This window comes from Poecilia reticulata, linkage group LG6 (assembly GCF_000633615.1).
Source record: "Poecilia reticulata strain Guanapo linkage group LG6, Guppy_female_1.0+MT, whole genome shotgun sequence".
In the NCBI taxonomy this organism is placed as follows: Eukaryota; Metazoa; Chordata; class Actinopteri; order Cyprinodontiformes; family Poeciliidae; genus Poecilia; species Poecilia reticulata.
This window is the reverse complement of record NC_024336.1, coordinates 5694628-5705541: the sequence shown is the minus strand read 5'-3', so window position 1 is coordinate 5705541 and position 10914 is coordinate 5694628. Positions and strand designations below refer to the sequence as shown.

The 10914-nt window shown below is 38.2% G+C and overlaps 1 protein-coding gene across 6 annotated transcripts in view; it reads left to right on the top strand.

Moving 5' to 3' along the window:
* cadps2 (Ca++-dependent secretion activator 2) overlaps positions 1-10914 on the top strand; it is a 282773-nt gene that overhangs the window by 131508 nt on the left and 140351 nt on the right. For all 6 annotated transcript variants that reach the window (XM_017305475.1, XM_008410955.2, XM_008410954.2 and 3 more), the window contains exon 12: positions 5917-6053. In XM_017305475.1, the coding sequence (XP_017160964.1) occupies positions 5917-6053 (137 nt within the window). The remainder of the gene's footprint in view (positions 1-5916; positions 6054-10914) is intronic.

Below are 10914 nucleotides of genomic sequence, written 5' to 3'. Positions count from 1 at the left end.
TTTTTCACTGTTCAGCGTCAGATTCTCTGTTTTTATGCCATAATTCACATCTAGTTCGTCGCTCCGTTTTATGTCCCGTTTCTCCTGTTTCAGAGGTTTGCGCAATGTGCGCATCTTTTTTTAATTTTTTTTTTATTAACCCCAAAGGTGCAGGGCGTATCGATGGGGAAAAGGCAGACTGACATAAACCTTTTAAAACAACGGAAACAATTTCTGCATTCTGATTATTGAAATTTTAAAGTGCTGTGTTGTTCTATCACCCCCGTTTCATACCGGACCACTTACAGCTCCGTGTTAATGCTATAAAATGAACGCTCTCTATCRAGGTATCAGCCATGGAGGGATTTCTTTATTTAAATGGGTTCATTTTCAGAGGGATACACAGTGAGGGTATCGTGATTATAGTAATTACATGTTTACAAGAGAGATTTTCTGTTGTCCTTCCATGGAAGCGGGCAGCATTCAGACGCTATTGTGCTCTTTAGAGGTTAACAAGTCATATCAAGTTTGGTGCAAATCAGATGATGCACGTATGATTTAGAGACAACCAAATACAAACAGCAAGGGATTAGAATTTACTATTCAGCCACACCCACATGCTCCTGCCAGCAGCTAGTGTAGAAAGAAGGATTTACCCTCATGTTGTATTTCATTAAATACAGGTTGAAATCTCCATGAACCATAGAGTAAAAGGAAGAAAACCAGTTGAAAAACCGATGACTTCCTGTTGAAAGGAGGCGGACTAAAGTGATGTCACAAATTGGTCATGTGAATGTGATGAGCTCTGGTCTGTGATGACACAAAAAAGTTTGATGCAGTTGGGAGTTTATGTGGGGATGTTTCATGGCGAATGGTCAGATTTGAGGCTTGGCCACACCCACATGCTTTGATGTATGAAAAAGATTTTGATAACTTTTGACCAAGACTGTGCTGACTGATTTTGAAGCCTGAATCTCAAAAGCTGTAGGATGAGTTTCTTCAGATACAACATGTCTAACAGAGAGAAAATAGCAGCTTTGATATAAAATGGTCGACTTCCTTTTGGGTTTTGACCATGACTACTGGAGACTTTTTCTCCTCCTGTCAAGATGTACAATGACAATTTCATAATTGTCAGTCAAAGCAAGGCGTGGGGCTGATTTATTAAATGTTCTAGGGGGTATAAATAGTGTCTCCAAGCAACGTTATGAAACATGATATACATCCTCAGTGTCTGAGGAGGCAAACCAAAGAGACAGTGATATTTTGTCTCTCTAAACTCAATCTACCAAGGCTATCTCATGAGAATGAAGAGTGGTTATAAGCACCAATTACAGAAGAGGAGATTAGGAAGGCAATCTCATGGATGAAGGTAGGGAAATCCCTCGGTTGTGACGGTATTCTGTCAGAATGTATATATAGACATTCCAGTATTACAAAAGGTGTATCAAGAGATTTTTGAGAGCGGACAGCTGCCTCCTACTTTTAATGAAGCTCTGATATCATTAATTCCAAAAAAGATAGAGATAGTACAGACCCCAAAAATTATTGGAAAATTAGTTTATTAAATATGGACTGTAAAATACTAAGACCTATGTCCTTCCCAATATTATTCATCAGAATAAGCTTTATGAAAAACAATTCCTCCTCTGATAACATTAGAAAACTGTTGCACATGATATGACTGAGTCAGTCAAAGGAGGAGCAAGTCACTGCCATCTCATTAGATGAGGAGAAAGCGTTTGATAAAGTAGAATGGGGCTTTCTCTTCTCAACTTTTTCAAATTTTGGATTTGGACCAATTTTTACTAAATGAGTCAAAATACTGTATAAAGAACCAAAGGCTGCAGTCATAAGTAATGGCATTATCTCACCTTTTTTTAATTTATCACGTGGCACCCATCAGGGTTGTTCTCTGAGCCCTTTGTTATTCATTATCTTCATTGAAATTTTGGCAGTGAGCATAAGGATAAAGAAGGATAAATAGGGATATTATGCAGACAACAAGAACACAAACTGCTTTTATATGTGGACAATATATTAGCACTTATAACTCAACTTACATCCTTGCCGCATTTAATGGACACTATACAGTTTTATTCAAAGGTCTCAGAGTACTCAATAAATTGCATTAAATCTGAAGCCGTGCCATTATCCTCTATATGTCATTCACACATGGTCAAAGATTTTAAATTCAAGTGATATTTCATGACCTGAAGGCATGAAATATCTTGGGGTTAGACTCAGTAGGGATTTGGAAGCGTTACCTTCACTAAATTTTAACCCGGTGCTTTCAAAAATTAAAACAAACTTTGAAAAGTGGGACAAGATAAAACCAACACTGTGGGGTTAGATTAATAACCTGAGTGAAGTTGGTCCCCTCACCTTCTTCAAATCAGACAAAATGGATGTCAGTCAACTTGACTACACTTGGGCTGGTTTGTGCAGCAAAATGTTTTGTTTGTGAATGATAGAAGTACGAACACAAGTTTTTGTTGCACAAAACAGCACAAACATTTGACACCAATTTTGTTTGATTTCATAAAAGTGGGGTGGGGGAATTTGACCTTTGACCTTTAACCATTTAGTAATACCTTCAAAGCCAAAGCGGCACAAATGAACATGTTTGTGCTGCACAAACCAGCACAAACATAGTCGAGTTTACTGGCACCCCTCTTGTCTGATTTGAAGAAGGTACAGGAGCTGGTTGACCTTTCATGACCTCTAGAAACATTTCTTATGTCTTTAAAATGATAGTGGCATTAACAAACATTTTTGCTGCACAATCATAGCACAATTGTTTAATAAAAAATTTGCTTGATTTCACTTTTGTGAAATCAAGCAARTTGACCTTTTGGCTTATATTAATATCTTCAAAGCCAAAGTAGCACAAGTGTAGCACAAATGTTTAACACCAATTTTGTCTGATGTGAAGAAGGTAGGGGTGCCTACTTTACTCAGGTAGATTTCTATCATAAAAATGTTTACTGCCCCTCAGTTTAGCTATGTGCTTATGATGCTTCCCATTATAATTCCACTCAATATTTTTAAAAGGTATGAAAATTTGATTTAATGTTTCTTGTGGGGAAGTAAAAGAGTCAGAATAAAAGTAGAAAAATTGTATGCTCCTAAGGAAAAGAGTGGTGTAGAACTTCTCGATACTAAGCACTATTGCTTGTCATTTGAGATGGCTAAATTAATTAAACATTGGGAAGGTGCTGGATGTGTGCTTGTAATCCAGCACTACTTTCAAAGTGAGAACGAGCAGGAGTGGTTAAATACTGACACCTGCTCAAATGGTGATATTTATTCACCATTTCACCAAAACACAAATTATCTCAAAAGATTGAAACAACAAGCCCATTCTATGTTCATTCTGGTGAAGTTTGGTCAAAGGTACACAAACTGTTAATGCTTTCACATCAGGTAGAGAAATACGTGTCTTTCTAGAATAACCCTGCCATATGTATTGGCAAAACACCTGTGTTTTGCAGTAGCATTTACGTGGTATATGCACCATTGGTGATTTGTATAAAGACGGACAATTCATGTCCTACAATGAACTAACTCACACATTTGATTTGGAAGGTAAAGGAAATTTTGTAAAATATCTACAAATGAGACATTGTGTTACCTCAAAATGTAAAAACACTGTAGAAAATGACATATTGAACTATATTAGGATGCCATGTGATCGACACACCAGCCTTTTCTGTTTATGTTCCTGTTTGTGCTAATATTCAGAAAATTAAGAAAATTTTCATTACAAAAAAAAATCATCTAGGGGGTGCCGTGGAGGAATTAAGCCATGTGGGCATTGGGGGGAAACTACCCTTTCCCCYGGATCCCTCAGAGTGGTCGACTTTCTGTTATTCCTATCTTGATTTGATGCAGTAGGGGCTCCCGCACTTCCCATATCTGTGTTCTCTGTACCCCGCACTTGTTAACATGTTGTAATGTGCTTCTCTGAGCCCCCTGTAAAAGCAACATGAGCACTAAGGTTCGTGCGCCAGTTTTTACCCCTGTGCAGAGCAGGTGTGACTTAGAATCATGGCAGCAATGGCAAATAACTTTGCATAGTTTTTTTCTTCCCCAAACTAACAGAGTGAGTCAAGTAATGCTGTTGGATGCAGATAATGTTAGCTAAAATGATGACTAGCATCTGTCAATATAAGCTTGTTAACAAGATTAGACTACTGATTTTGTTAGTCTCTGTTGAAAAGTGGGTAGCACTGGTTACATTTCCTTGAGTCACTTGTTTGGGGAACATTTATCTATATGAGTAGTTTTACTGCTCTGTACTTTTTTCTTGTACCTGAGTAATATTATTGCTACTCTTGAACATACATGTTATATTTGTACATCTGTGGTCTGTGTTAAAATGTTACTATTTATGGGGCCCTGAAGGCCCCATAAATGCCAAACTCAAACACCAAATATGACATGAAAGCTGTGCATTATTTCCTTATTTCTCACAATTCTTTGCTTTATTGGCCTCATCCCATAAAAACATATTGTAGTTTGCATCTGGAACATGCCTAAGTGTTCAAGGGACAGGAACACTGACACACTAGATTTCCCAAGTACAGACAGAAAATGTGATTATTTTGTGTTTTCTGTCGTTCTGTCCATAACTGTCAAGTCTCCTGTTTTGTCCAGGAATCTACAACGTTTTACCACCCTTTCCCGCCGTACTTATGTAATTATTATTCTACCATAAATATCCCAGATTGTGCCGCCTGCTCTCACCTTAGTTGCTCTCCCAGGTCGTATGGTATGATATACAATTCCCCCACTGCTCTAACATTAGTCCCCCGGTCCTATTACGTTTCACTGTTTTAACCATGGATTCAAGAAGTGTATGATTGAATCTTTTATTTAGTTGAATTAAACAAATCTTACATGAGGTCAAACATTTTCCTAAATTAGAATTAAACTTTTGTTTCCCCTCAGGACACAAGTTTTTACATTAATTAAATATCTTAAATATGCATTTAATAGAGCCAAACTGTAAAACCCAACAGTGCAAACTGTTCCTTCAATAAATTCTACCTTTATTTTACTCAAATACAAAACCAAAGTCAAATTACATTTCAACTAAGTCCTTTTCCCATGAAATGCTGCGTTTGTTCGATTGTGTCTGCCTTCCTCAGCTCTGTTGCAAAATCATCTATATGGTTGGTGGATTCTTTATATTACCTGAGTTCAGGGTGCTGCTGATTGGACCAGATTTCTTTCACCTGCTAAGAAGTGCTGCAGAGTAGCGCACAAATATGTGTGTTTATGCACTCATATCTGCACCCATGAGCAGATCTGTGCAACATTTGACAGAAGACGTTGGGGGATTATGTGCTGTTATTGACAGAGAAAAATGTTTCTGTATTACCTTAGCTACTTGTGACTAAGTTACAAAAAATAGTAATAGTTATAATGGTTTCCTTATAGTGAAGAGTGTGCTTAATGTGCATTTCCTCAGGTAGAGAGTAAAATGATCCTGGGTTTAATGGGGGCAAGAGAGTTGGTATAATGAACAAAATCCTCAGGTGTATAAATAGTGTCAGGATTAGGCAAGTTAGATCTATCACAGCCTGTTGAAATATGCTGATTACACAATAACAAGTCTGGAAGTAGCTTCCGCCTCATTCCTGTCTAAGCTTAACTTATTCACAAAATCAGTATAGAACAATTCTACTGAAACATCTGTGTGAATGAGCAGGGCGAGCTTTAAGCCTCTACCTAGAGGTCAAAGTTAACACCCAAAATTACAAATAGCAGCTGCTAAACAGTTTTGAAGCATCATGTTTGAACTGAAACTGGACCCACTTTTGGGATGGTTTTCTTTGTAACTGTGCTGTTTAAAATGTAAAAACCTAAAGTACTATAGTTGTTGAACAAAGTGAAGATGCTATTCTGACCTGTTTTGTGTTTGCTTTTCAGGTCTGGATCCCTGTCAGCGTCAGGGCTTGGAGGATTTAATTTCTGCAGCTCCAGGTTGCTTTGACCATGCAGCTCTGTTCTCCATTTTACAGAAACACACTCTGCAGCACCGCATGAATGACTCCTTCTCCTGCCTGGTATGTTACCTCGAACCTGTTCTTAGGTCACTGGTTCCAATCCCTGGTCGTCAGGTACACCAGCCCTGCATATTTTAGGTGTCTTTTTGCTTCTGCACCTGAGGAGGCCATGCAATCATTTGAATGAGGTGTGCTGGAACAGAGACATCTAAAACATGGGTTCCCTGCATGTTGGGAATCACTGCTCTTAATGACAATGTGATATTAGAAGAGGCTCAAAATATTTCACAGAGGGCAGCAGTCAGTTTCACTGGGCGACTGCAGGTACTAAGTACACTTGATTAATGTCAAACATCTGCTGAGTGATTTAGACAATTTACATGACCAATAAATACTCATTTGAAGTAGAAAATAAATTATACAATCTGACCTTTGGACAAGACATTTAAGTAACTGAAATTCTATTTAGACTTAAACAGACGTGCTCAAATTTAAATTTCGTAGCTAAATCATTTTGGATCTATGAAGTGGACATTTTATGCAAAACAAACTAGATTACTAAAATACTTCTCTTCTTTGTAAATGGATAAAATCATTTTATTTACAAAACAAAACCAAACTGCAAATAAAGAATGTGGCAGATTCATTTTGGATGCAATATGARACACATGCAGACTAGTGATTCAACTGGAAAAGCTTGCTTCAAGGTCTGTAAAAAACACTTAAATCTTGTAAATTCAAATTTACAAGAACAAACATGCTCCACACATGTAACTTGATCCCCTCCTCTAAGTTGCTCCAGTTGATGCCTGGTACAGTACTAATCATYCAAATACTAGCAAATTGGACTGTATTTATTTGTTGTTGATTAGCCTATTTTGTCAGTGAGCATACAGCCATTTAGTAGTTCACAATTTACAGTAGCATCATGATAAATTGTCACAGAGTTGATTTATTTCATTMATTAGTGACTCTCTAATATCATAAACATTACCTTTGCTCCACACAGAGGGATAATCAAATGAATGAAGGACTTCCTCAGTATGCAGTAAAACTCCATGCAGTAAAAAGTACACATGCATGTGCAGTACTATTAGTAATTAGTACTAATCACTAATAGTACTGCACACAGAGGACCTGTCAGTTCAGCATACGCGACAAGATTCAACAAAAAAAGTCAATACATTTTTTTATGATAACTGAATGGATATACATCCATTGCCATGGTTTCAAAGTGTATTTAAATCAGGGTCTAGATCAGGGGTGTCAAACTCCAGTCCTCTGCTGTCCTGCAGTTTTTAGATGTGCCACAGGTACAAAACACTGGAATGAAATGACTTAATTACCTTCTTCTTGTGTAGATAACTTCTCCAGAGTCCTGCTAATCACCTAATTCTTCTAGTCAGGTGGTGCAGCAGAGGCACATCTAAAGGTTAGCAGGACTCTGGAGAAACTGACTGCACTTAGGCGTTGATTCAGCTATTGGATTCAAGTGTGTTGGACCATGGAGACATCTAAGAGTTGCAGGACACCGGCCCTCCAGGACCAAGTTTGCCCACCCCTGCCCTAAACTTTAGCCCTCTTCACAAAATCTCAGTTGGAGATTGGTTTGGACTGGCCCCGTTTTTTAAACTGGTTCAGTCCAAACCAATAATACTACGTCCAGTAAGAAGAAACATGCGTGTCTAACTGAAAGATTGTCTTTAACCTACTGTAAATCTGCCAGGGGGGGGAATAATTCTGGGATTAGTGGTAAATATTTTCTTTCTGCAGGATTCAAACAGTAAAGAGTTTCCGCAGCAGGGGAATACAGATCTATTCATAAATTAGAATGCCATTGACATTTGTATTTATTGTGGTAACTCCATCACTCAGTGACGCATATTATGTAGATTAATTGCACACAGACTGTTTCAAGCCTTTTTTTCTTTTAGGATCACCTTCTGCTTCCAGCTAACAAAAACACAACATCAAAGATTTGAATATTGCATCAGACCAATAAAAAAAGAAAAATTAACAATATTTCAGTTGTTTCATTGTTGAAACTGCCAATGTAAACCAGATGCAACTTTGTTACCTGTATAGAAATAGATGAAAACCTTGTTTCCTTATGCTGGTTTGACTTTCTGCTGTCTAGGTCTTATTGCTATTGTTGCTTCTATCCTCCCAACACTAAATTTATATGGCTGATTCAATGTCTGCATGATAGCTAATCATGAAGGGGAAGAGAAATTAAATTTTCATTTGGAGATAACTAGAGCTGGTCATTTAAAATCATTTTTACATTTGCCACCCATTTCTTGTAGGAGCTTAATGCTGAAGGGGAAGAGAAATTCCTGCTGAGGCTAAAACACATCAGAAAACATTTTGAAGAGACATAAAAGCTTTCAGTCTGTGTGTGTGTGTGTGTGTGTGTGTGTGTGTGTGTGTGTGTGCTGGTTTATTAAACCGTGGGGGGTCTCTCACACTGATTAAAGAGTTAAATGTTCTAATCAATACTTTCCAAATAGAAACACGGCCCAACTGCCGTGCCGACTCACTGGAGACATGGGGGGGGACTAATTCTAGATGAGAGTTTGGAAGGAGAGAATAAACTGAAGGCTTTTGTGTTGTGTGTAACTTAGCAGACCATGAGCCATGAACATCCCAGGCTGTCTGGATATGAGCCATGTTCAGCGTTATGTAAGGATCTTCCTCAAATTACTTCAGTGTTGCACACACAAAGCTGAGATGTGTGTTTTTAGCCAGTCGGTCTGTTCTAATCCAGGGATGGTTGACTTTACATCCAATCGCTCACAGCTGTCAGACATTTTTAGATGAGCCGACTTTATTTTCTGTTTTCTCTGTCATTTGAACAAATAAACTAAAATGTGGGGAAACGTTAAACCAGGGACTCTGACCAGAAGTTGGCAGTTTATGTGGATACATGTCAGATTCAGATTTTGTCTTTTGCTTTTCTCACGTCTAAATAAGTCAAGTCAAAGTTTATTTATATAGCACATTTACAACAGCCTCAGCTGACCAAAGTGCTTCACAACAAACATCACAAGTAGATAAATGACAAAATAGAAATTAGATTAAGTTTAGTAAAACTAATAAGACAAATATAAAATTGGCAGAGATGTCAATTCAAAAGTTAATAGCATGAATAAAAACCAAACAGTTTTAAAGTTTAGCTGCAGTGATTATCTTCCATCATTTACATTTTTCTCTTGAACTGGTCTTGAAGGCCAGGGAGAATAAATGAGTTTTCAGGCTGGACTTAAACTGACCTGCTGATTGAGAAAGCTTAACAGACAGAGGCAGACTGTTCCACAGCCTGGATGCCGCCACAGAGAAGACTTTGTCCCCTCTAGTTTTTAGCCCAGTTTCAGGGACAGACTATAAAAGCTGGTCAGTTGACCTTAGGGCTTTGGGTGGAGTGTAGGGCTGCAAGAACTCACTTAAGTAAGAAGGGCCCATGGAGTTTAAACACTTAAAAACAAATAAAACCCTACATTTTATCCTAAAAGCAACAGGGAGCGAAGGACATGCAAAACTGGGATAATGGATTCACGCCTACTTGTTTTGGTCAGCAGACGAGCTGCAGCATTTTGTATGCTCTTCGATTGCTGCAGGGAGCTCTGGTCCAACCCTAAGTACAAAGAGTTATAATAATCTAAATGGCAGAGGAAGATAACACTTTATCTTAGCAAGGGTCCTCAGCTGGACGAAACTGGCTTTGATAACAATGCTAATATGCTAATCAAATTTAAACATAGGATCAACAATCACACCCAGATTTTTCACGAATGGATGACAAAAGGAAGGCAAGGGACCGACAACACTGTCATGTCCAAGCAGGGGATTGCATTGACTAAACACTGAAATCTCAGTTTTTTTCCTTATGTAGGTTAAGAAAATTTGCTCTTATCAATGCCTGTACACCCTGAAGACAATCCTGTAGCATATGTACAGCAGACTGGCTGTCATTTGTAGTTACAGATAGATTTGAATGTCATCTGCAAATCAATGAAAGGATACTTTGTGCTTTTTAAAAATACAACCCAGAGGCAGCAGATACAAAGCAAAAAGAACAGGCACTTATTACGACCCCTGGGGAGCCCTGTACTTCAAAGAAGAAACAGAGGAAGAATGTTGATTTACAGAAAACTTTCTGTTTGAAAGATAGGACTGGTGTCATGAGTTACGGTTTTGAATAGTGAGGATGGACCCAGGATGAGGCGCAATAAAGGTATTTAATGAAAAAGCGATTCACAAAATCCAGGCAGCAAAGGTGAGCAATGGCAATGATTCTCACACTGTAGCAACTGGCATAGACATCAGACTAATGACAATTAACAAGGACCCAGGTGGGTATAAATACACAGGGAAGGTAATCAGGGGAAACAGGACACAGCTGGGATCAATCAAGGGTATACAAGACAAGACAGGAACTAAATTGATACAGAAAAACTAAATCCTCACAACTCATACTCCAATCTGGAAGGTGGTGGTAATGCACCTATAAGTTGTCAACTGCCATAAAAAGGCAAGAAGAAGAAGAAATCCTCACAACCAGAACCAGGTTAGTGCTGTACCTCAAATACCAACAAGTGACTTCAAACGGGTCAAAAGAAAGCTGTGATCCACAGCRAAGTGATGGGCAAATGAAGCCTCATGAAGCAGTGAACCTTTCCAGCCCTTTGCTTTGCAAAAAGGTTCATTACTCGATGCTTCATTCATGACTCACTAGTGACATCTGCTGGTGAAACTAACAGCCTTGTCACTCAGTTGGATCATACTTCCAAAAATTACTAAATGCAATATTGTCACAAAGTTTTCATTAAACTCATGTTCAGTAACAGGAGAATCAACGAAACCATATTTAATTGTCATATGTTTTAATTATTAAAATGATTTGTAGCCAATCTAATCCTGG